At 32.4% G+C, this 27,700-nt stretch overlaps 2 protein-coding genes and 1 long non-coding RNA gene across 5 annotated transcripts; 2 read left to right on the top strand and 1 right to left on the bottom strand.

The window, feature by feature from the left end:
- Nucleotides 1-103: 103 nt before the first annotated feature.
- LOC128180518 (uncharacterized) lies at nucleotides 104-1,642 on the top strand. Its single transcript, XR_008243238.1, has 2 exons — nucleotides 104-886; nucleotides 1,340-1,642. It is a non-coding gene; the product is annotated as an uncharacterized LOC128180518 (long non-coding RNA).
- LOC128180516 (inactive ubiquitin carboxyl-terminal hydrolase MINDY-4B-like) lies at nucleotides 653-19,505 on the bottom strand. Of its 3 annotated transcripts, XM_052848636.1 has the most exons (16): nucleotides 19,379-19,505; nucleotides 18,321-18,510; nucleotides 16,498-16,518; nucleotides 13,042-13,153; nucleotides 12,116-12,186; nucleotides 11,726-11,845; nucleotides 9,348-9,442; nucleotides 8,248-8,413; nucleotides 7,579-7,644; nucleotides 7,175-7,245; nucleotides 6,861-7,020; nucleotides 6,478-6,501; nucleotides 4,279-4,365; nucleotides 3,769-3,946; nucleotides 2,585-2,681; nucleotides 653-2,134 (listed from the first exon to the last, which is right to left on the bottom strand). In XM_052848636.1, exons 2-16 carry the CDS (start codon nucleotides 18,438-18,440, stop codon nucleotides 2,086-2,088), a joined length of 1,437 nt encoding a protein of 478 aa, XP_052704596.1. In that variant the 5' UTR covers nucleotides 18,441-18,510; nucleotides 19,379-19,505; the 3' UTR covers nucleotides 653-2,085. The 3 variants fall into 3 exon arrangements, with proteins under 3 accessions (XP_052704596.1, XP_052704599.1, XP_052704597.1); XM_052848639.1 differs by lacking the exon at nucleotides 6,478-6,501; XM_052848637.1 differs by lacking the exon at nucleotides 16,498-16,518.
- Nucleotides 19,506-19,695: 190 nt separating this feature from the next.
- Nucleotides 19,696-27,442, top strand: LOC128179264 (protection of telomeres protein 1-like). The gene is made up of 12 exons (XM_052846645.1): nucleotides 19,696-19,875; nucleotides 20,177-20,316; nucleotides 20,964-21,104; nucleotides 21,258-21,365; nucleotides 21,859-21,932; nucleotides 22,251-22,386; nucleotides 24,025-24,529; nucleotides 25,341-25,503; nucleotides 26,012-26,038; nucleotides 26,138-26,208; nucleotides 26,711-26,805; nucleotides 27,222-27,442. Exons 1-12 carry the CDS (start codon nucleotides 19,746-19,748, stop codon nucleotides 27,402-27,404), a joined length of 1,773 nt encoding a protein of 590 aa, XP_052702605.1. The 5' UTR covers nucleotides 19,696-19,745; the 3' UTR covers nucleotides 27,405-27,442.
- The last annotated feature ends 258 nt before the right edge of the window (nucleotides 27,443-27,700 follow it).

Here is a 27,700-nt window from a genome sequence, read left to right as displayed (position 1 = left end):
AGAGGAAATAAACAGTCTAAAAATGACCACGATCATTCAGCTCCCTTATGTACATTATCTTATTGAGAGAGAGAGAGAGAGAGAGAGAGAGAGATTTCCAACGTTTTTAATCTTGTATTTTATTGTGCATATTAAGCCACACTTGATTCTTATCAAACATGACACCTTTCATCTAAAACGACATAATTTTTTCTTTGAAGAAAGTAAAACAAACGCATGGGACAATGGCAACAATGGGTCGATTTGCCACTTTTCAAAATTTATTTTCAATAATAACGACAAAATGAAATCGATATTTAATCCAGTTTTAGCAAACTCTAACAAATTCAGATACGAAGTAAATGTACATGTATCATTTTCATTTTCAAAGTTTGAAAATACAGAGAATTAATTACCAGCTTTACAAGCTGGACGCTTTTGTTTCTATTTTCAAATACACTATTAAAACAATGTACATGATAAAAATAAATAATTTTATTTGAACAGCATTAACAAAAAACAGTAGTCATGTAGATGTATATGTAAAAAATAGGCAAATGATAGGCAATCTTAAAATTATGTACTTTCTGATCATCTCGGAGGCACCTCTCTGCTTAAATCAAAATTAACATGTAATGAAAGACATTAACATTACCCTTTATTTTTTAAAAGCCAATTTTGCAAACTAAGAACAACACCCCGATATTTTTCTCTATTACCTGATGGTAATGATAAATGCAGAGATAAAAGTAGTTCACTATGATTGAAAGTATATCAATCTTTGATAAAATAAAAATTTGTTATTTGTCACTGATCCCCTGGATTATGGTTATTATGACGTATATTACGCTACGTTCCATCTTAAAGTGCATCCAACATACCTATAGGATGCATAGGAGTTCTTAAGGTCAGACGACACGTTCCTCAATTTTAGATAACTTTTTCCAGGAATTTGTTAATGGTTTACTACTACTTTGACAAGCTTTCTTGCAAAAAATTAGGGTACCTCACCAGGCATTTCTGCAAAATACTAGAGTATGCAATTTCCTATATAATCTTCTTGAAAATACACTTGAATTGCTGATATAAAAATAAATACATCAACAGCACAGCGAAACTCACAATATTATAACTATATCTCCGCCGAGGCGGCGCTTTGAACTCACGATCTTTAGAACCTATACGCTGCTGGCAGTAAGCGGCTACGGTTCTAACCACTCAACCATCTAGACATATAACCAAATCCAAGTAAATTTTGATCATTTTTAAAGTAATTATAAAATTAATATTTTTTGTTGGAACTCTTCATTACGAGGAGATACAAAAAAGATTCTCGAGGAACGTGTCGTCTGACCTTAAGTGACACTTTCGTAAATTTCAAAGCACTTGATCTATGATACATGGACAAAATGACTTCTTTTTTTAATTTTTAACAGTTGTCAAAATGAGGTATTTCATGAAAGTTGATTTAAATACTGTACATGTTTTGATTATTTCGCTAATGCTACACATTTCACAATCACAGCAAACTTTATGAGAAGCACAATTTCAAATAATATATTGCTAAATAATGCCAAACAAGGCATGGGACTCTTTTCATCCTCCATTTTTGTAATAAATGCAAAAATTAAATAATTTCATAAGTCATGCTTCACTTGAATTATGAACAAACTATTGTAAATGTCTTTGAGTAAATTTCTAAAGTCGACCACGCTTTCAAAAGTCAAAATACTAAATGCAGTGCAAAGTTTGTATGCAATGGTGCAATCATTCTACTCAATTTGAAGAAAGGAATAAATTTTTATGAACTTCTTTTTTAATTTTAAAGAGTTTCCTGACCCCACCCCCAAACGAAAAAAAATGAAGAAATAGGCCCATCCATTGAAATCCCAATTTAAATTAATTAAAACAGGAATAAAACAGGTAAAGGTATGAGAATGATATACATGATTAATTTATCTAACACTGGCTTATCAAAAGTTTATACGTCCAAAAGTTGAAAGTAGGCGGGTTTTTTTTTATCCCAGGCAATATGTCTGTTTGCCACTTCTTGTGTAGCAGCGTTTGCATAGATGATATTAAATGATAGAATGCATCTCTGTGTATTCAGTAGAACGGAAGTATATCGGGCCAATCCACTGCTGCACCATACCATCTGAATCAAAACATAAAGAAAGCAACTATAGAACCGTTGATATCTATTTAAGAAATTATTTCTCGAACTAATTTTAAACACATATTTGATTGCGTCCTTCCGTTTTCCAAACATATATTGCATTTTTTCTTCAACATATTGTTTAAATTTTTGACCCTTATAGACTTTATTTTTATCCAAAGGGACCAGTAACATTCTATGATTTGGTACTTGTATTCGCTTTCCTTAATATTTTTAACTTTTGCAATTTTGACACAAAACACAACTGCATGTTAACCATGTATTATATTGTTTTTGTCACATAAAAATAAATCATAAGATAGGGTAATGATGTTGTCATCATACACATCCTAGTAGTGTCATAAAAATTAAAATAAGCAAGGGTAAATGGGTTATGATACACTCCTAAAAGTGTCATTATAATAAAAGTTAATGATCAAGGCTACTGACTTTGTCATGATACATCTCTCTAGTTGTGGGATGTTCTCCTCCTGTTGTCTTCTGTGAAGTTTTGTGCGTCCTAGTGCGTTCCTTCCAAACCGTGTTTCTGTAATTTTTTAAAAAGTTTTTTAATTCCAATTTTTGGTTGCAAGACTGTTGATGTAATATTTATCATAAAAATCTCATAAGAGACGAAATATTGTGTTGTTCTTGTGATAAAATTAGAGTCGCGCACGCCCGAAATTTGAAGAAGGAAATCTTAAATACGGGTTTCCTTGTATTATGGTAAAATGTTTAGTTTTCAATACAAGTACTGTGGTTTTATTTATAAACACAGGAATCAGTTTTCGTTGGTTAGTTAAATATAATATCGATGATACATGAATTCGTGCACCACGATCCTAACAATACAATCTGACTGTCACAAGATATCTTATTTTGATTCACATTTGATTTCGTGTATTAACAAAAAAAAAACAGGAAAAAATTGTTCAATAAATAACTATAGACCCCAGAATAGTAATAATGTGCTTAATGTTAGCGCGGTATGGTATGATAACGGTGTGTTATAGGACCGCCGACATCCAAAAATAAGCATCCAATGCTTATAATTATATTTTCACACTGATGTCTATTTGTATAAAATATTGCGTATCACCTCTATAAAGCCATTATTTGCACTCTAAGTCTGGGATATGAAACAAACATGGAACAGCCATATTGACATGTTATTTAGCTTCCGCAACAAAAAATATAGTGCCAGAAACTTTGTGGAGAAAAATCTTTTTTATTAAGTAGTAGATATATATTATTGTATTATACATATGATTGTTTTTCAAAAGTACATATCAGATTGGTTATGCAAGATGGAAAGTTAATCTTGCAAAAAAAATGTACTCAAAACACGTGAAGACGTTTCTATGTGTGCTCATGGCGAATGAATTAGCAAAATGTATTCATAGAAAATTGAACGTCGCAGATTTCCAGTGCAAAGGGGAAATATACACTGAATGTAAATATATATATATCAATGTATGTTTACATATCAAACACTTTTGGCATCTCATATTTGAAGTGCCCAATTTTATAACTGAAATACAACTGTCGGATCAAAATTTAGAAAATTATAATGATATTAAACCCTTTAAACAATTTACAAGAACCAGTAAACGAAGCTTCAAACATCACCTTACCTATATGAAGAGGACATGCCGGCATTCCCGGGAGTCCTGTATAGTAATTCAAAATAAACCTCGTTTCAACCCTCCAATCACTGACAAGATCAATGTTTGTACTGAAAAACAAACCAGGCTGGTTGTTTATCAACGTCAGCCATATTGGTTTCTTTGGGGTTTTTAACATACTGCCAACCTGAAAATGAAAACAAACCTCTTGCAACCCGTATTCAATTTTTTGTGTTGAAATTTAATATAATATTATCGATTTGCTGCTAAAAATACACAAAATGATTGATGCTTTTGATTCATAAAGAGATAGCTAATTCTGGTTTAGTATTGAAGTCCAAATACTTTAGTATGTGCTTTTAACTCACTATTTTAAAACAAGATACTTGAATAATTTTGTCGATAAAAGTAAATGATGTCGGAATTCACTGGTGAAATTATTTAAGATTATTACATTGGTTTGTACATGTATATGATATAAGTGTTTTGTTCTGTTTAGATGTGAGTAGTTGCCCATACTTCTGTACGACTGTCGTCATTTTCTCCCTTATCCCAGTACAGAAAGCCGATTTGACTTCTCTCCTGGATGCCTTTTAATGGAGTAGCCTGGGTAAGAAGAGATCGAGAATTATGCAGAATTACCTGACAAAATTTCCTAGAAACTTGGTATAACTGTAATGAAACTTTGTTTGACAGAAAACTTCATTACTTTGGTAAATTTAATAAAAATATGTTCTGAGTGTTGTACCAAATTACCAACATTTCATATAATAGATTACTATAAAATGCTTTCGTTTTATAATTTCAAATGCATCGGCTCTAATGAATACTAGGTTTGTTTATCTTTTTTTAAGGATTTTGGTTATGTTACTACAAATGATGAAATTGCCACTATTGTTATTAAGGACGATCGTACATGTTTTTTGCAAAAAAGTGAGATACCACTCAAAATCTTGCGCATTTTGGCACAAGTTCGTGCTTTTCATCTATATGTGGACTATAATTATATTCGCTAATATTACCAGAGATAGTATAACTTGTTTTCTCTATCAGTAATCCCTACTAACTACTCAAAAAAGTGCACATTATAGTGATATCTGAAACCACAAATAAACGTATAAACATCACCAGTTGAATTCATAAAATGGAATGTCCTAAACAATAATGATAAAATTTATCCATATTGATTTCTTAAATGAAAAAAAAACCCAACAACATATAACCATCTAATTTCTTTTGATACGAAACCAAAATTCAGCTTATTAAAGTATCTCACTTTTTTGTTAAAACTCCAATTTAATTTAATGAATCCCAATTGTTAAGAATATTTGTTCATGTTAAGCGGATTTCATACATTTACATGGAAAGTCACCAATGGAGTATAATAGAAAGAAGTTGCGATAGAAGCTGTAAATCATTTGCATTAGTTTATGTTTCCCAAAAAACACACCTTACCCATAAAAAAATCACTGCAAAAAATGATCAAAGATGGCTTTCACCTGATTCGAAACTTGATTGTTAAAAACGTATCGTTAATGAGGCTCTTTATACGGCATGTGTTAAAAACGTATCGTTAATGAGGCCCTTTATACGGCATGTGTTAAAAACATATCGTTAATGAGGCCCTTTATACTGCATGCCGATTCATAGTATTTTCAGATTGTTATTAGAGTGATCTACTGTTTGACACAAACCAGAAAGATTAAAATCTGTCAAAGATTTATATCATAATACAGTGTATGTAATTATTTCAATTACTTTAGACATTAAATTAAAACATGATTACGTTTTTTGTATTTTTTGGGGCATATATATTTCCAGATAAGTATGTTAAGGCAATTTTTATTCATTAGTACTTTTTGTCTTTGAACATTATATAAATAGTGCCTGTTTGGGAGGGTAACTGTTGAAATTGACACACCGAGACAACCATTGTCAACCGACGAGAAGCGGAGGTTGACAATGGTTTTAGAGGGGTGTCAATTTCAACAGTTACCCTCCCAAACAGGCACTATTTATTTTATCATACTGAATGTCTTAATTTTAAAGAAAATTTTACTGCTTTTATATGGAAATGAAGTGAATTCTACGGCAAACCGTACGCGCATGTAAGAATTTGTTGTGTTACCCGTTGCCAAGTGTGTTGCTAACGCTGAGGGTAATAGAACGGATTACATGTACCAACTGCGTCTATTCCAATCAGATTTCAGTATTTAACATGATAGTATAATGATTTGAAATGGCACATACACGCTATGTTGAAACAGTCCTGTGGACCTTTATGTGGTTTAATTTTCTCAACGTCCATAAATTATACTAAAAGTGTACACAAGAGGGCCTTTAACACCTTTTTTCAAACAATTTTTAAGAATGGTCTTCTATTAATTTCATCGTTATTAGGTAAGTGACTTCAGCATTGATTAGAAAATAGGCTGACCTCACAAACATATTACATGTACCTCTGCAAACAACAAAAAATGTTACAGAAAATAAACAGGTTATACGGTTATCAGCTAGAAACGCAATTTTCTGTGTTTGCAAAATTAGGCACCATTAGCTACCACACAGAAATGGCAGATATTCTACATCAACAGTCTATAGAGGGAAAGTCAGAGGTGCGAAGAGAACTCGCTTAATGCTCATGTGACCACGCGAGCAAATCCTGCATGATAAAACTGTAAAACTGATAAAAATGATTTGTTTTGTTAAAATACTTACAAGTTCTTCAGGTTCAACATCATCCTAAAATGTGGCGCATGACACAAGTTTATGTCATATTCACAGACACCACCAATTACAATGTACTTAACATCTTGGAGCTTTGTTTACAGGGATTTATTATAGAGTGATATATTTTGATAGCAGATTTTTTAATGGAGATCTAAGGCTCACATTTCTGGGGCTGAAATAAAGTTTTTAAAGGTAATAGCAACCACTTGTTAAAATGTTTTTAATTCAATATCAAATAATGAGAATATTATTGTAATGTTTATAAAAGCTACCTCTTATTGCGAACGTATATACTACAAATTATACCAAAACAAACTGTTATTCCAACCATTGACAAACATGAAATATTTTAAATTTCTGTTATTTCCTACCAAAAGGTTTCCATTTGAGCTGTAGACAAGGTTTCCGTTGTGCATGTAGTGACACGCATGTCCAGTGATGATCAAGCTGTAAAGCGCCTGATTGCATTCTTCTCTATCACTCAAAAGCTTGTAAGTTGTTTCATTGGTAATCAACATTTCTTCCTTCAACCTATGATCCAAAAGTTAAAACTCAACAATATCATATATGTACTAAGAATAAAAGTAAAATAAACTATATGTAACAGCTATATTATATACAAAGAACATATAACTATTGAATCAATACTGGCTTGAAAGTAATGAAATTCATCAAATACACTCACTTAAAGACGGAAGCAGATAGGACTAAGCTATACAAGAACAATATACATCCAGGGCTTTTGTCTGATGTGAACTAAAGAAAATATAACAATAAAGAGGTATTAGTTGAATTAACGTAGCAAATTTTACAAGCCAGAGTGAATCTTTAGGAAGAGTACCCTGTTAACAAGGCTGGTTTGTTATCAAAATTATAGATAAACAATTACATCACAAATAATTCAGTAGCCTAAAGGAAAAAGTTCAACTTAAGACTTCCTTTTGCAACAAACTTGTCTCTGAAGAAATCGTACAATTTAGTGCAAATTTCATTTTCTCTTAGCAGCAGTCGCAGAACATTTACTCGTGTGACAATACACAAAAACAAAAAACACAAAAAAAAACATATAGAGTGTTAAGCTGTGCATACCTCTTCAATGTTTCTTCTCATAAACGTGGTGAGGTCTGTAAATTTTTTAAACTCAAACAAGACAACCTACAAAAGAAGAGCATGCAAGTGCAAGAACGAAAAGTAAGGGGCGTGAATACTAAATATTTCTTGCTCATGGACTCCATTTGTAATGCAAGTGTAATTGTACATGCATTAAGCTTTATTTAAACTTTAGAGTTCGTGAAGTGTCACATTGAAAATAGTTGCAAAAAAAGTTGTGTCTAAAACAACAAGGCGACCAAGTGTTTAACTGAAATTATGATTTTTATCATATACTGACTTGTTTTTGAAAACTACTCTCCAAAGTATTCCCTGTAGTAATACATTTGAAATTTGATCAATTCTTATGGCAAGTTTTATTCAAGTAGTACATTTTTTTTTGCAAGTTAATATATATTGCCGAACAGTGCCAAGATCAGTTCTGTGTATAAAAATGATTCGAATTATAAATTGCATATTTACTAGTACATTATAATTTCGCATTTGTCTATTATAAATATTTTATGATTTGGAGACTAGCTGTTTCACAGTCTAGCAGTGAACATGCGAATCCTGTGCCGTAATTTTTGCATTTCAATTCAATTTTTTACAAATACTTTATGATTTATACAATGGAGCAGTTGTTTCACTGTCTGTGAGTAATCTTACAAATTCTGTGACGTCATCGTCCCTCAGTCTGTGGTCCTGGGGATAACTCCTCTTGTCCTGCAAGAGACAGACGCAGCATCGCTTACCGTCCCCTGCCTTCCACAGAATCTCACAGACGGCGCTTATCAAAGCTCGCTTCCGCTCAAACTCGGTGGGCTTAAGAGCACTTAAAAGATAATAGAATTGTCATTTATCGATTGAATGATGATAATATCCACATCAAAGCGGGATTTTTTTTTCTACTACATGTACATTTAATCAATATTTATACAAACACATGTAAGGAGGTTACCCATCAGTCTACCTTAAAAATTTAAATATGTTTTTTCGCCAAAAACTGATGTTTAGTAAAGAAAATTTTCATATATTTTATTTTTGAAATTTCAAATCTTTCCAACATCTTTATATGAAGCTCTTTTTTAAAGAAGGTTACTATTACATTATTTGCATAACTTCAAACCCATGTTAATAGATTTTCTAGATAATATGGAGAATATTAAGATGAATTTATTTTGTAATGAACCTCAGTGGTTTGTGGGTGATCAGATTTGATGAGAAGCCCTTCTTTTAACCTACGAAATACTTGATGCCAAATGCTTCATTATGGGCCCAGAACCTGTTCATCGAATGCAATGACCATGCAGCCAAACGTTAGCAATGCATATAAATTGATTTATGATCAATTAAGAGCATATTTTTGTGATCTTTTACATAGCATTCTATTTCTTAAATGAATTACAGAGCAATAGCCGTTTGATCGTCAAACACAGGAGTATTTAGTCCTTCACATTTTTTTAAAACCTACAAAATACTTATTGCACAATGCTTCATTATGGGCTGAGAATCTGTTCATCGAATGCGATGACCATCCAGCCAAACATTAGCAACACAATTTAATTAATTAAAAAAGTTCTCATATATAGGGCCTAACTATCTTGCGTCTTGTCATTTAATATATTTAAATAAATAATGATAATTAATACAATAAAAGTTTGGTACTGAATGCAATTCATGATAGCGCTAATCAGTCAAAGAGAACGATAGTGGCTTAATTAACTATATTTAAAGTAAGTATATAATATATACATGAGTAAACATACTTTTGAGCAAGAATGTTGGATACATATTCTCTATCAAATATCAGTTGTTTGATAACAAAAGCCTGGACTGCCAAAATTAGACCACGTGATCCGCACTGGAAAAAGAAATACCGTATATTGTTAATTAAATTGACACTTTCAGAAATAAGAAGATGAACAGAAAATATAAACTGAAGTTTATATATATTGTAGTATCAGGAATCTATGTGCATCGGAAAGGACAAAAATACATTTGAAAAAAATCAATAGTAATTTGATTCAACAATCCAAAACATTATTATAAATTTAAAAACATGTATACACATTTGGTTGATTTTTCGTAAAAACTGTACTTAAACTGCAAAGAAGACAGTTTTGCATTTATGGTCATTTATGATATTTTTTGGATTTTTGAAGTAAAATTACCATTCATTTTGTAAAAATGAACGTTTGCCCTTTCTACTGCCCATAGGAATTCATTGGGATTCATTAGGATAACGTCTGGTACTTTTTGACATTTATATAAGGAATCATTCTTTGAGTATTATGAGGTGATAATTTTGGTCGGGGCGCGATCAAATCCAATAAAGCCCGAAGGGCTTTATGATAGATTTGAGTATTATGAGGTGATAATTTTGGTCGGGGCGTGATCAAATCCAATAAAGCCCGAAGGGCTTTATGATAGATTTGATCACGCCCCGACCGAAATTATCACCTCATAATATTCAAAGAATGATTCCTTATAACTTATATTTATATAAATTTAAGCCATCGTACGATTTAATATTTAAATATGAATAAGCAAACCCCGCTCGCGCCTCAATTTGGCGTCATTTGTATTATGGGTTATTTAGTACAAAATCGATACGTAGTGTTATCATAGGCAAAGACACTGGAAAATGTAAATATAAATGTTTGGTGAGCGGTTCTCAATAAAGAGCCGAAACTTCCGGGGAGAGTAAAGAGATAGTATCTGGCGAAGAGATTTTATGAGCTTTAGAGGGATAGTCCCTTTATGAAATTAGGGAAATTAAGTCTAAAATTTTAGTACGTTTTTGCCCAATAAAATATTTTTCATTACGCAAATGTTCGTGCAAATATGAAGTCGCCAAAATTTCTCAGAGTGCAACAAATAGATATTATTTTTCTAGAATAGATTTTATAACATTGATATTTTCAAAATACAAAATCTGTTTGATGAAAGAGTCTTATTTGAGGTCGTTCCTTTCTACAATTTTTCTCTAATAAAGTTAAATCAAAATACCAGTAAATCACGCCAGACACGTACATGTAACGAAAAGTAACACTAGTACTTAATTGGCGAGGAAATTCGACTTCAAAATCATGCATTTGATTAAAAAATTCAGATTCTTTAATTTTCATGCAACTTGTATAACGTGTCAATTATATAATTATATATTCGCCATAATTATAATATTCAAGCGATCTGCTATTAGTATATATAAGAGAGGTACATGCATTGGACTTGGAAGAAATAAAAAGCATGTTTTATATCATAACTGCCTTGCACAAGAGCTTCTTAGACTTATTTTGGGAAATGATTGTGTTATTTTTTTCGGTCATGACGTAAAAGAAAAAGACATCTTGCAATAAAAGGGTGGATAGAATTACAAGCACACCATTTTATGTCTGTAAAATTACACGGCCCCTCAAGAGATTTTATTAAAAGCAGCAGAAAAAAATCCAGCATAATTTGCGTTCCGTTCTTTTTTTTATATTTATATTGCTAGTTGATTTAAGCAAACGACATTAAAATTTAACAGAATGAGACTTTAAGGTATTCCTTAAAATACTTGATAATGGGAAAAATTAACGTCCATTTATAACAATTGTGCACAAGTTGTCTTATTATTGATCAGCTAATGATCAGCATGGATCAGCAGAGATTTTATTTACTCGGAGAGTTATTCGAGCACGACTGAGCTTGGGATCTTCTGCTGAATAATCACATTTTGTGATGGCGTGAGAGAACTTTTTTTCCTCCTCTCCATTTGTCTTTTTTTTTTCCTTTTCGATAATATATGATCTACGGTATTCAAAATGTATAGACGAAAAGCTTATATATGTCATGTGGTTTCTAAAAACTTTTGACTTCCGTCACCATTTGTAGAAGGAGGAAGGGGGATTTGAACAATGTTTGCCAGTGAATAGTTCGAAAGGCATTCATAGTGTGCCAGCCGGAGCAACATTTAACTATCATTTTATAATTTATAAGAATAAATGAAAAATGAGCATGTGGAAAGTTTTCCATTAACAGATCGCTTTGATTATCTATCACGTGCATGGTCAAAGAGACAGAAAAAATCAAGTGTACTTATTTGTATACGCGGTAGTACATGTACAGAATCTGTAGGATAACTAGCAGTATTCTTGCTCACCCTCTGTGTTTGCAATCCCCAGGGGTAGGGACTGGTGGAGTCCTGGAAAATGAATGAGGACTTCCTCCATTCCCGGCAGAAAGAGTGGACTGTGGAACCATGGACAATCTCTCGCACCAGCTAGCCAGGAAGACAAATTAAAATTTTATCCAAAAAATGTCATAGAAAAAATCCTAACCTAAAACCACTCAAACAAACAACAGAGGAAAATTATGTAACTATTTTTAAAAATGCACCGAAAGCAGTCCATATTCTTAATCTATCTACAGGTACATTTATTCATGCTTTTGAAGAAAAAAATAAATATATAGTTTAAGAAATTCGTAATTATTTTGTGGCTATACTGAATGCAAATTTCCACAGAGATGAGAGATAAAAAAATATTCTTACCGTTGCCGTATTCTCAGTGATGGGGGTTCCCCCTAAGTTCCTTCCTGACCTAGGCCGCATTACAGTCCCATCTGGGGGCAAAATCAACGAAATCTCAGTCATTTCTGTTATAACATAAATCCTCAAAACGACGAAAAATTCATGAACAATTTGTGTCCTTTATTTCTATTGCTGATGAGACAAGAATTTTTCATGTAATATTTCCGATACCAATCTATGAATTGCGCAGATTCCTACACATTTTGATCAACAACTTCGCAAAAGAGTCATCCGATATTTTAAAATGTTAACGCAACTGGGACACTTTGAAAAATAAAACAATATGAATACAATATTCTCCTACGGCTTTAATAGAATGCCTTGGGGATTCATCAAGTTCGGTCCCTCTGACGTGGACTAATACACTTCCAATATTGAAAAAAAAATCCAATACAAATTAAGACCTAGAATGTGAGAAAGCGCAATTCCGACTTATCAATGTCTTTCTATCAATTGCTCAGATTGAAATTGTAATGAAAATTATATAGACTGTAGTATTGATAAAATTTCCCGACCATCTCTCACAAATGTATAAACTTTTAGCTTTTGGCAATTTTCAATCGATGTATATTGGGTGTTAAATGTGTTTCGCTATTCAAAATTCAATTTTTATTACTGTTCGAAACAAACCTGATGTTTTTAATGTAGAAAACAAATAAATCAGTCGATAGAGTAGATCATAAAACACTCAAGCAGAAAATGGAAGTCAACAACAGATATTTACTCTTGTTGTCCTGCGTAATTTCGAAGTGGTTTCATTCACATTTTTTCGCTGAGCTGAACAGAATTTTATTGTATTTGTAATTATGTAATTTATTGCACATCTCTCTCTCTCTCTCTCTCTCTCTCTCTCTCTCTCTCTCTCTCTCTCTCTCTCTCTTCCTCACCTTTGTTGAGTCTTAGTTCTGGCCAGGATTCCACGTAAAAGGTTTTCACCCTCTGGGTCAGTTTTGGATCACCGTCACCATCAGCTGAAGGGCCGTTAAAACGCACGCGCCTCTGTTAAACGAGAAATTCATTTCAACAAAATTCAAGAATTAAGTCAATCACAAATACACAAAGTACATTCCCTGCAATTCTCAAAATTCTTATATCTAGAAATAAGTTATATTTTTACATTTATATATATATATAACTTACACATGCATTCTGTACACGAGTAGTTCACCAAAACGTTCAGAAAAAGTTTAACTTTTGTTTTAACAAATCAATTTGCAACTTTCCTTAATGTAATGATGCTTATCATGTTTATAATGGAGAATCGTTGTATTTGGTTATAACTTATTTGATTATTATATGAACATCCGTGATATGAGGGTGTAGAAATTCTGTATAATATCGATCACTTTATTGCATACCTCGATCAAAACGGAGTTCTACTCCTGAATAGTTCAGGACTTCTCATTGTCGTGCTCATGTTACCGTATATTGGTACAATTAATTCATTAATACGAAATTGTATCAAACTATTGGTACAGCTTTAGATGATATTGATTTGTGCTCTCTCTCTCTCTCTCTCTCTCTCTCTCTCTCTTTAAAAACACTAAAGAATACGGTGCACTTATTCTGAGAGATAGATGGGGCATATTTTCTGATAATCTTATGTTTTGTGTAAAACATTTCATTTGGTCTGATTTTTGTAATAAAATTTAGAAATTCCTTGTTATGGCATATAATACTATCTTCTCAAATAGTAACACAGTTGCAAGTATCAATTTCTTCTACTAAAGTGCTCTTTGCTGATAATTTACAAATTGGAATCAAAAACCATTTACTGTAATATTTACGTTTCACACGTTGATCGTGAAAGAAGTTCCTGCTAAAGAATCTGATCAATCAATGTGGAAATGTATTCTATCGATATACAAATGTATACCCAATATCATAATTATAACAAAAAAAGACAAGAGTGATAATGCTTTCTTTTTTGAAATACACGAACAATTAAAAACAGATAGCAATGCATTTGCTATATCTTCATAACATAAATGTAATAACTGAAACAACTTTTCAAATCGTATACATTGAAATAATTTAAAATCAGTGTATGTAACGTCTAATTTCGTTCTTCTACTGAAGAACATAAAAAACATAATTTGTAAAATATAATATAGACGTAAGGGCCGTGTAGATGTAGGAGTAGTATACATAATGTTAAAGTTTAGCCATATTGTTGCATACGCAAGATATCCAATAAAAGGTCCCGGTTGTGTAGGGGTGTCCAGAGTCAAATTTCAAAAATATTTATAGAAAATTCTTTTGAAGAAAATAGCAAGACGCCTTTAAAAGCTAGTATAAAGATGCTTCATATTTATTTACTTATTCTGATGAATGAAAGGAACTCTCTTGGACAATTTTTAAATAGATATTATACAATAGCAACGCTAGTTATGGTGTAGAAATACATTTGGGCCATGACATTGTTCTCAGTATGAGCTACCGCGGTATGTGACCCATGGGACTCTTGTTTAATGTGTATCGCTATATTATATTATTGCATATAGGTTATCAGTAAAATGATTTCAACATTTGGTGTTAAAAGTTATCTCAAGCGTGAAACAAGATAGGAGACAAGTGCCCGAAATGAGATACCAAAGATTTTTTTTTTTTACTTTGTTGAAAGACATGAGATAAACCAAAATATGCAAATTACAGTGAGATGACCATACATCATCACAAATTGAATAGATAAGCAAAACGGGGTGAAGCTAAAAATCGCAATCACAATCATTTTGGATGTATCATTTATTATACTAAACAGTTTCTGCATGGTACAAATCGGTCAATGAAACACTAAATATAAAAGCTGCAGTTCGGGGGCTTAAAATGCCACCTTTATTCTGATCGACTTGCGAGGAAGCAGGGAAGCCATTGATTTGTTGATATCTGTCGTCAGTTGAGTACTCTTGATTCACGGTAATATGAAGCGAATTCTACAGAAGTTGGAATAAAATCAAAGCAGGTCCCCGATAGCAATATTTTATTACCTTCTAATCTGAAGAGTCAAAACTACAAGGTCATATTACTCAGTTCCGGGCTTTTTATTAAGAATCAATGCCTCTTGAGAATGATTTGGTTTGTTGTAGAATGTGTGGTAGATTTTGTACAGAAACAAACCCGAAAAACATTCCTACGTTTTCTGTTATATGCGTGGACAAAAATAAAAAATGTTCAATTTTTTTTACTTAGAGATCATTTCATTTTCAGGACCAACCAACTCACATTTCAAAAAGTTTGTGAAAAATAAATCCAAATTCGCCCCAACAACTGTTTAACCAATGTCTTTGGAAATAAAATACACGTAATGCATGTCAATCGACGGCCGCTGTTTTATCCATTAATTAAGACCGTTCTATTCTATTGCCTAGTTATAAACGGGTGTTTCAAAGTTAGTCCGGAGAATGATTTTGCAGATCTGTATTGTAGAAATATTGTAGGTAATAATTTTCCTCATTTTCTCACACATGCTCATTGACCCTGGGTCAACTAGCTGATTTTATTTCGTTCTCATGAATAATTCATATCATATTCTAATTGTTTCCTTCGCACTTTCATGAAGATAATCTCACCAATCACGTTTATGCCAATTCGTACGATGCATTTATTAATCAATGCATGTACATACATTCATGTTTTCATAAAATGAAAATAACATACATGCACATGTACTTTCAAAAAATAAAGATATTGGCTCTATCATTTCTAGATTGGGAATACTTATTATTTATAAAAACGAGAAAGAAAAAACCAATGCGATACTGATCATGGGTTTGATGCCCAATTGCTTGAAATTAAGACACATACATTGTACAATCAAAGTTACATTGTTTTTCAAGAGTCCCATTCTGAATCACAAGTATATACATGTCCATGAAAATATATATAAATACATAAACATATTTCTTTGTTTTAAAAATTTTGCTGTATACATTATAGAAGTACCAGAGTTTTCCCTATATAGTTATACATGTAATTAGGTTATACAATACACATAATATTATTTTACTTACGACGGAAGTTTAAGAGGATGGTAATTGTTAGCGAGTGAATAAAGATTTGATCAGAGATGCACTTGTTAACATCTAGAGAATTCTGTGACTTTTTGTGAAACAGAAGTGAATAAAATCTTATATACAACAACAAGTGTGTGTGATCTGGTTCTTTTATACTTACTACGTACATTATAAAATGTTAAATTACTAAATGCATGATTTAAAAGTGACTTTTTAGACTTTCCTTCAAGATATATTAAGAGAATAATGTGACAAGCAATAAAAAGACTTGTGATGTTGATCATAATACAGATAAAAAATTAAATCAATCAAAGACATAATAATACATACATAGTTCAGGTCTCGAGGAGGCTAAAACATTTGCATACATATCAATTCATTTTATTTCCAATAAATTTAAGGTATAGCTAGATCATACAGTGCAAAAATGCATATACAAGCTAGGTCCTTAGAAGTCACCTGAGCACTATAGTATATGCTGTAACGTACCCTGTTGAGGTTCAACAAAATTGGCAATTTGTGGTATACGGGATAATGCCAAAATAAGCTGATAGAGTAACATATGTTGCTTTATAAGATTCATGGGGTTATATACATTGTATACAGTGATATAACCATTTACTGAGTTTGTCTGCTAGATTTCCTGCAATTAAATTAGATTAAAAAGAAATACTGATCAATAACCCATGCCACACACCCCTACAACCCTTGCATCGATTTTTTCAGTTTTTTCCTTAAACTTTTTTGGCCCTGGGTCTTGAAAGGATGGGGTTCGTGTATTGAGTTATTGTTGTCCACTTCCCCCTAACGATACTTACACACCAAATATGGAAAGTATAATTGTGGTAGTTTTAGACAAGATTTAGCTGAAAATTTTCAATATTTAATGTACAAAGGACATGCATTTAAATCTTTTAAGCCCTCTATTGATACAACTCTTTTCGAATCTTATTTTGATAAAAGTGCATTTAAATTAAATTGGCCTATATAGCTGTTAAACTATGTGGAGATTTAAATGATAAAAATAAAGTTCCTTGAATTAAGTTTTACCTGTAAGAAAAATTATCAATCTGTTTATAATTATTCCTTCATGAATTTCATTCTAATTTATCTATTGCTTATCATTATTTTTTTATCATCAGTGCTTATAACATATATTTAAACCAATTTTACTGTCAATCTGCATACACAAGTTTTATCATTAAAATAAAAAATTGTCACACTCACTTGCTAGCATAAATCATCTATACTTGTAAAGAACACAATGAATTTAAGGGTACATTGCTTTTTATAAAAATATCTAAAAGTGATAAAATTATTTAAAAAATTATTCTAGTAGAATACATTTTAAAGTGAACTGCTGAACAATTCTAATATAAAAAATTCGGAGGTTAAAAACAATTACACTATGCAAACATTAAGTTTACATCAATTCCCTTGTAAAGCTTATCAATTTCTTCTATTGTCAGGATTTCTATTGTTAAAATGATTTATTTATTTTTCAGACAATGGTGTTACTGTAGCAATAAAAATATCAGTCTAGATCCTGCTGACACACATTATAAACTAGAAAAGGACCATGCACGCATTGATGCATGTTCAAATGCGTCGACTGCATGTGTGTCATAAAAACATACACAATGGATTGAGCCTGAACTATAGAGAAACTATGGCTTTATATATTTGCATGGAATTTTATTCAGATTTTGAACAATGACTGAGATCTGAGCCTGCAGTGACTGATTACTTTGATGGTACTCATGCAGTTCTCAGTCAAACCTGCAATATTCATAATCATTGATCTCTCTAATTATACAAAAAATATTAAAAATATATTGAACACCTGGATAGCAACCTACTGGTAATCCATACAATCTTCAAATTCATGTTGTAAACAGATCTATATATGTAACAGTTTTTCTTGGTGCCTGAGTGGGAATTGAAATGGACCTAGGGGAGAGAGGCACTAAAAGAATGTCCTCTCTCTACACATGAACTTGTACATATAATGGGGAGAGTTTTCCCTCAAACAGTAATTATAAGACAATTTTAAGATTCATGAATACATCTGTGAAATGCAAGTTAGAGCTGATTGTCAAGTTTTTAAACATCTTTAACAAAATGTATCTATTGATTTGAGTCATTTGACCTACTTTTGAATCCTCCAGGTTGATCCCTTTGTCATCGAAGATCTTCAGCAGTTTGTTAAGCTTCTCTCTCTCCGCCCCCGGCGATGTCAGCCCCATACTCTTCATGGTGTCTGAGGCTGACATTTCTCACAGCACTCAGATTCTTGGCTTTGATTTCTCTTTATTTTTGTCTCTAAGGCATGATATATTTTTGCTGGAAAATTATAATATTTCGATACATATAAAATTGATAAAGATCATGCACATAACCATTTGAGTGTGTGAAAAAATAGCTTGCAGGTATCAATGATACACTGTAGATATATTTTTACTCATTAAAATTTCTTGGTTAAATATATGATAAAGAAACTGATTGTTAATCATCAAATTGTTTCAATGCATGAACTTCTACATTTCATGTGTAACTTTAAATTAATTAATACATCAGTTGGTTTGACCTTTTATTTATCATCAAAGTTGACCCTTTTGTCATTGCAGATTTTCAAGAGTTTGTTATAATCAGTTCCTCTTATCTGTGTCATTAAATAGGACAAATTATATATTACACATTACACTATTATAAAAAGACAATTTAAATTAAATCTACAAAAAAAATATTTAGTGGTCACACTGAGAAAATGAGATAAAAATCATTTGAGTTTCTAATTCAGTCCCCACCAGCATCACGCCCCCCCCCCCCCCCCCCCCCACACTTTTGCTTTGTGGAAAGTGCACGTGATAGAAAGGATACAGTATAAATAGTTTACTGCACATTTGTGCATGCATATCTGTGACTTGCACAGCTGTTGACTGTTGTATCAATCATTTTATTTTTTTCTTGAACGTATGCTAAATATTGCGGTGTATCTACATATAATGTATTATCACTTAGTTAAAGACCGTTAACTCTACATCACAGGCCTTTCAATAATGTAATTTCATTGGTTTGTATGAACCTGCGGTAGTGAATGCGACTGCATGGACATTGAGATTGAACAGGGAATACACAATTAAGACACATCAAATCAAAAGTTATAATAGTTATGTCAGTCATCGCGTGGTTTATGAGAAACAAGCCATACCTTAGTCTTCTTCCTAGTTCACGTATTATAACATATTTCCCTAGGTCATTTCATGGGCACGTTAAAGTTGTTGTCAAAGACGCTCTTTTTAACGTGTTCGGGACTTCTCGGATTTTATCCAGTTACTGGACTTTATGAAAAGAAAATAAATCAGAAAATGTCTGTGTTAGTTATTTTATTATTTTTAATTTGTCTAGCATAGAAAACAATAATTATTGAATCAATTATTTCTTTTGTCAAATAGCATGAAACTTATCTCAACATATCACATTAAAAAAACCCCCAAAAAACCACTCGGGATCGATATACAAACAGAAACAAATTTTGGCGCCATCTTTGATGGTAAAAGAAGAAATCTATAGAAGCAATGACAGAGAAAAGCACAAAAACAACTGAATACAAATACCTAAAGCTCAATGAATTGCAGGCTAATACAACGGTTAATGTGTATGGTGTCGTCAAATTCGCCAGACCACCTACAAAGACTAGAGGATCGGGTAAGTGGCGTTTTTTTGTTGATGAAATGTTTTTTATGTAATATACATGTAATACCCAATAATTCCATTATTGGGTTTATAATAATAATCTTAGTTATTGGTTGAAATATATTCAAATTTAAAGGGTCATTTAACCCTTTTGGCACGTTGCTATGTTGAAGTACATGTATATATTTACAATGTATATGCTCTAATTTCTAAATCATATTTTGTATTGTGAACTAAAATAAATGTACATTAAGTACTATCACTGACAATACAAGGGACTAACTTTTGTTTTTTGGGGTTTTGCTTTCCACAGATTTCAGTATGGTGTTGAGTATTATTGATCCTTCTCTTCACGAAAATGATCAAAAGCTCAAGTGCCTCTTGTTCCATAGAGAAAAGGATAAATTACCATTCCTGGATGTTGGAAAGATTGTCAGGCTACATCGACTAAAGGTAAAAAAGTGGATTAATCTTCTTTTTATTATATGCTCATCAATTTTCCTTCCTTGATACTGTCAACAAACTTAGGGTATGATCTGATTTTCTAGATTCTGCACTGTGGGTTTGTGATTCCGTAGCACCACTCTCTAAAACTGATGATTTGCATATATACACATTAAATAACGTGTGTATTTTAACGTGTTTTTAAAGAGTCTGCTGAAAAATAGCATTGTTGTACATGTATAAGTAAAACATCATACATTTGATTTTAAAAAGATAGTTTTTTACTTGAAACTTTTAAACGGACAAGGGTGCATGTATATAATGAATTTATCATTGTAATAGTAACTTAATCCAAAGAGCCAGATTATGTCGAGTTGCCTAGTGTTGATCAATAGATCAAATAAGAGGCGAAAAACGTCTCGTTTGATCTGATAATCCATGCATGGCAACGAGACTAATCTACATGTAACCCTTTGGATGAAGTTCTGTTATAATAATATATATTCAATTTATTTTTCAGAAATGATTATTAATTAAGCCAAGAAAGCTTAAATTTACTGGAGTGCATTCATCAGTAACAGATTGAATGTATAGTTTAACTGACAGTTCTTGGATATGAACAAATATGACCAAGCAATTTTCTGTCTGATATACAGATCACCCAGTTTCATGGAGACTTACAGGGACAGAGTGGACCGGGGTTTTCCTGGCTGGCCTTTGATGAAGATAGGGAATCTCCAACCAGACCGGTGTCATCAAGCTCAAACTTCACCTTTACTGAAGCTGACATAAACAGGGTTTGGTTACACTCCATCTCACGATGATGCTAAGGATAGCATTCAACATTAGGCTTTACAGCATGCAGTTCTAGTTCTAGATCATGTGTTATTATAGATGATAAATTTCATAATTCAGTACAATGTACATGAATTGGTATAACGTTTTGATAGGTTAAAGAACTACGGGAATGGGTGGCCTCTCGTGACGACCTTCAACAGCCAAACAAGACCTGCTTTGCAGACATGGTTCCCCAACAATATTATGATGTTTACTGTCAGGTATGTATAAAGAATTATTTTCTTTTTCAAATTAATGTTATTTGTGTAATATTTACCGGTAGTATCAGCTACTCATGTAATAAAAAATTCTGTGTCAAGTTTCGCTTCTTGTTTGTAATTTCACAGTTCACTTTTTTCAATTTTTTATTAAAAGAATGGAAAAAAAAGTATCAAACCAAACACACAACTCTTCTTACCGTATTTGGATTAATAGAAACTTTTTTTTACTATATTTGTATGTATTGTGATGTGGAATACATGTCTATTAAGGGAATCTTCCCTTTATGAATTTTTCAAGTCAAAATTTCTTCTGCAGAGTCAAATGACTTTAATAAAATAAATATTCATGTAATAAAAGTGAATATCATGTTTTTTTGGCTCCTGATATTGTTATTTATGTCTTAGAGCAAGAACATTCTTGTGAAGGCACTCTGTTGGCAGTGTACATTAATGATGATAAAACTTTAAAGGATTGGTTTCCATTGGTCAATAGGTTTTAGCAACTTGTGTATTAGAGGAGAATGTTGGTTTTCTGTTACGAGTCTGGGATGGAACAAAGCCTATGAAGTAAGTGTTAAGTCATTGATGTGTAGTTTTAAACATCTATTCAAATTTCAAAATGATTGGGATAAGCAGATCAACACAAAAAATTTGATAAGAACTTTCCTTTAAAATGTATGATGATAATTTGACTCTCAAAACCTTCATTTTTTAAAAGAAAGAAAAAAACAGCATAATAATGGTACATGTATTTAAAATTGTGAAAAAAAAGATATTTATGCTCTAAAAATCTTTGTTGAAATCTAAACAAAACAGCCTATGGTTAAATATTTGGAAATGTGATGATATAGTTCCTAACCACGGCATCAATTCTTGCTGCTGCAGCCTTGTGAGAGAGTTTGACATCTCAGCGGCTGATTTGGTTGTGGATAAGAGACAGGATCTGCTGGATGTGGCAGGGAACCTGGCCCTAGATGTAGCCCTGTATGATGATCATTACACAACAGGAAAAAACATCAAAGTAATGGAATGTGTTAAAAATCATCAAAGGAACAGGATGTCTCTAATGATTCAGTTTTTAGCTCACCTGAGCTGAAAGCTCAAGTGAGCTTTTCTGATCACTTTTTGTCCGGTGTCCATCTGTCTGTTCGTCTGTCCATCTGTCTGTAAACTTTTTACATTTTCGACTTCTCCTCCAGAACCAGGTGGCCAATTTTAACCAAACTTGGCACAAAGCATCATTAGGTAAAGGGAATTCAAGTTTGCGAAAATGAAGGGCAGCACTCTTTTTCAAGGGGAGATAATTAGGATTTATTGAAAATTTGCTAATATTTAAAAAAAAATCTTCTTCTCAAAACCATTTGGCCAAGAAAGCTGAAACTTTTGTTGAAGCATCCTCAGATAGTGTAGATTCAAGTTTATTAAAAACATGACCCCCGGGGGTAAGGTGGGGCCACAATGTGGGGCAAAGTTTTACATAGTAATATATTGAGTTAATCTTTAAAAATCTTCTTCTCAGAACCTAATCAGCCAGGAAAGCTGAAACTTGTATAGAAGTATCCTCAGGTAGTGTAGATTCAAAGTTGTGAAAATCATGATTCTTTGGGGTAAGGTGGGGCCACTCTGGGGGTCGAAGTTTTATATAGAATATATAGAGTAAATCTTTCAAAATCTTTTCAAAAACCAATCAGCCGAGAAAGCTGAAACTTGTGTGTAAGCATCCTCGTGTAGTGTAAATTTTAAGTTGTGAAAACCATGACCCCCAGGGTTAGGGTGGGGCCACAATTGCGGGTTGACCTTTTACATAGGAATATATAGTGTAAATCTTTTAAAATCTTCTTCTCATAATCCATTTGGCCAGAAAAGCTGAAACTTGTGTGGAAGCATCCTCAGATTGTGTAGATTCAAGTTTGTTCAAATCATGGTCCATTGGGTTGAGGTGGGGCCACAATGGGGAGTTGAACTTTTACATGTACATAGGAATATTAAGTGTAAATCTTTAAAAATCATCTTCTCAAAAACTAATCAGCCAGGAAAGCAGAAACTTGTTTGGAAGTAGGGGGGGGGGGGGTCTAAAATATACATAGGAATATAGATAGAAATTTTTTTTAATATATCTTTTCCGAAAACCACTTGCTTAGAAAAGCTGTAACTTTACTGAAAGCAACCTCAGATAATGTAGATTTAAATTCTTTCAAATCAGAATCTTGAGGAGTAGGGTGGGGCCACATTGGGATTCCAAGTTTACAATTGTTTGATGCTTGATGTAGGTTTATACAATTGTTTGATGCTTGATGTAGGTTTATATCCTATATATAAACAATTGTTTACAATCTTTTTGAGAACTGCAATGCTCAACAGGTGATAAAGATATAAAATCATCATAATAGAAAAGGGACTTAGTTATAAACATAAGAATATCCAGGGTAAAAAAAAAAGACTTTTATTTATACAGGGTCTACATATAAACTACATTGTCCAGATAGTTTCCATATGACTCCATTAAGCTGATTTTATCATACCTATGTTGCTCAGGTGAGCGATGTGGCCCATGGGCCTCTTGTTTGTATAGCATGTTCAGTCAAAAATTGGAAAGTGTTTATATATGAATTGTGAAGAAAATAAATACATGTATTTAAAATTTGTTTCCTTTTCATAGCCAGGACAATATATTAAGTTAAACAACCTCCATGCTGCCAAGTTTCATTCTGCTGACACCCGCCCAGAATTGTCAGAATTTCCCATGATTGAGCTCGTCATACATCGTGGCACAGCCTATGGAAGAGGGGTGCACCTAATAAACAATGACTTTGTGGGATTAAAGACACTCAAAGAAAGACTTGAGAAAGTATCAGAGGAACCAAGAAGAAGGACAGCTGAAATAACATCAACTTCTTCAAATGAAGAAGAATTTAGAGTGTTAGAGCATTCCAGAAACTGTGCAAGTCCAGAAAGTGATATCTCTTTCAGTCAACCCTCAGTAGACTTATCTTGTTATAATAGCAGTAAAGAAAGATTCACCTCACAGGAAGTGGAGATGGAGGTGTCATGTGACCTGCCTAGCCAATCACAATCTCATAAGAGTAGACCACATGAGGAAACCGACCAATCAGATTCACAAATGTCTCAGACTATTGCAAGGTGTATGCTTCAAACATCGACAGGTGAGTGTGTCAGGCACGGGTAGTTCAGATACATGTACTAGTATAAATGAAAACACCCAAACAACCCCACCATGAACATCAAATATGTACATGTAGCTTTAAAGGGGCATGGTCAGGATTTTGGTCAAAAATTATTTTTTCGATTTTAATGTTTACAATGCTTCAATAAGGCATTTTTAATAGGCAACCAAAATTTGTCATTTGTTGAGTTATAATCGTGTTACAGAGCTTACAATTCTTTGCTATGTAAACAAAGCTTTTATTTACATTTTGAATGTTGAAGTGAAAATTCCAGTTTTAGACCTCAAATGAGTGTATTAATCGTTAGTAACTGTTTATTTATGCTTAAAACGAATAAGAAGAGAGACAAATTAGCATGAAAAAGATATTTTTACTGGTATATTGAACCTATGAAAACAAAAACAGGGCACGAGCCTTGTTTACATGACGAAGAATTATGAGCCCTGTATCTTGCTTAAAACTCATCAACTGGCACCCAAATTTCATTTGATCATCAGAAATGCATTCCTAAAACATTGTAAATAATAAAAACAGGAAAAAAAATTTGATCAAAATCTTGACCATGCCCCTTTAATATTATATAGCACTTATTCACACAATGAGAGATAACCACATTTATTTGTTTTCCCAATCAAAAATATATGCTTGCAAGTCTTTTCGGGTAACCCTGACCAAGATCTGATAGATTTGAAATACAATGTAAAGAATGTGTGTATGAAAACATGTATAAATAACAGAATTAAAAAAGCCATTATAAACGGTAAGGACTCAGTAATTGTTGATTTTGTAGTTGTTTTGAACCATCCCCATGTTCAGTGCACAAAGATAAAGGATGTACTGACTCATAAAGTTCCGTACAAATTCCGGATTCTCGCTAGAGTGTTGGAGTATTTCCCGAGGTTTAGTCAACCATCTGACATCTGTAAACTTTACTGCACGGAATGCGACTATTTGTAAGATATTACTCTGCTTTATAGCTTTATATCTGTGAAAAATTATTCAATATGCAAACATGGTGAAATTAAAAACTCGAATTGAACTATAAGTCTTTCATGTATATTCATTAGTACGTATGTTCTAAATTTTTCTTGTCATTAATATTGCATTTTAAAAATACCGGTATATACATGAACATGTATTTCCATTTATTTTCTACTTAATAAATTATTACTTTTTATCTGAAATAATGTAATCTGTAATCATAGATTACTTCTTTACGGTTTGTGGAAAATATGTTCTTTGCTATACAACTTCAGATAAATGATTTTTTTGACCTTGCTGATGAATGAATTCTTTTTGGTTCTTGTGTCAATTTGGTAATGGAATACAGCCTCCATTATTCCTGGTATTCTTCCACCTGTGGGACCTTTCTAGCATTCTGTCATGACTCGTGCAAATACCAAATACTGTACAATTCCAAGTGAATATAGCTACTAGTAAATGTATTTTTTTTTTATGCAGGTGTGATGTCCCTAACAATAAAAATATGTAAGTTTTTCAAAGTTTCGTCAAATTTGAATTTTTTTTTCTTCAAAAGTATAGTAGTTATTTTCATCATAGCTATGCATACATGTATTTATTTTTTAGTGCAAAAGACCTGAAGATCAGCCGAAACAGCAGACATATAAATCATTACTTCTGTCCAGAATGTAGCAAAGGTACAAATTCTTCAAATCTTGTTTTGACCTTTGTTGATACATAATTCTCAAGTTTTACTTTGTCAGGAGCTTAAGTTTTGTTAAATGAGGGTTGGAGAAGTGACCACTTTAGTTTACATTAAAATTTCACCCCAAAACAAAGAGTTTTACACAATTTTACTTCATATACATGTAGGTTAAATTGTAAACATTAATTAAGGAAGGTTGAGAATATTTGCATGGACCGATTCCATGTACTGACCACCTCTTTGTCTTTTGGATAGATTTATTTCTAAAACTGAGATCCTAATGTTTCGCAGTATATGTTGGGGAAAAATTTAAATGAAAAATCAAATTATAACTAAGTTAAAATAAAATCTGTTGTTTTGTATTACTACAGAAATATTAGCACAGAAAGTATTGAAACCTGCACAGAAAAAAAAGAAAAAGTAAAATTGATTGTTCAAAAGGTGTAGAAAAGAATAGAAAATGTACAGAATAGATATGCCTTTGTGTATTTCAGATTCACAATGTGAAATGGAGTATATCTTTATGATGAGATTTCTGTTGAGTGACAGTACAGGGGAATTAGTGGCAAATGTTTGGAGGAGAGATGCAGTAAGCATATATATTCATGTACCAGCATTTTCTGACAATGGTTAAATTCAAACTGCATACATTGTATGCTTAACTGCTGACTGGCTATACAATATAATTATTCCTTCCCATGGAGACCAGTTTATTTTGCTTTCGTGTCCATAAAATTTTTGAAAAATAACTTAAGGAAAAAAACCCATGGGCTTTAAAAAGAACAAACTATTTAAAAATTGACTTTATTGATACACGTGTACTTCAACATACATGTACATGTACTGTGCATCTAAAAAGTAAAACAAATTTTGGAAGTAAATCATGTTAGTATATGTCAATGCTAACATAATTTAAGTTATTGTACGTGAGCAGTGTCAGTGGTTTTAAAGTCGCTGTTTTTACGACAGCATTTAATGCAATATCCTTATTTTTTTTTGTATCAGGTGACATTTTTCCAAGACATCACTCCAGTAGAAATGTTCACAGAGTCGGTGCTGTGTAATTTGGTCAAGAAGGGCCTCGGGGCGATCTCTACCCCCTCTGGTCCCTGGTTCGAATGCTGTGTGAAATCTTATAGAACGCTCGGTGGAGTCCGCTACCAAATATTTGACACGTGTTTAGTTTAAGAATTAAAAAAAATTATTAAAAAACAAATACTTCAAAAGAGTTTTTCTTTATATTTCATGTACAATGGCTTTGGTTTTATGTACAGAAAATTCATATGAGGTGTCCTGATTTTTTTTAAATTGAACTATACTTTGGAAAATGGAAAAATGAAATATCTTCAACGGAACACTTAACAAGCAAATTTAATGAAGAATGAAGGCCCGTGTATATAGAACACAAGTGATCACAATGGGGCTCAAACCAGCGACTCCCTCTCCCTATTTCCTATAACTGTTTAAATTTGGACAAGATAAAA

Source organism: Crassostrea angulata, chromosome 4 (genome assembly GCF_025612915.1).
Source record: "Crassostrea angulata isolate pt1a10 chromosome 4, ASM2561291v2, whole genome shotgun sequence".
NCBI classification, from domain to species: Eukaryota; Metazoa; Mollusca; class Bivalvia; order Ostreida; family Ostreidae; genus Magallana; species Magallana angulata.
This window is presented reverse-complemented; position numbering and strand designations above follow the sequence as displayed.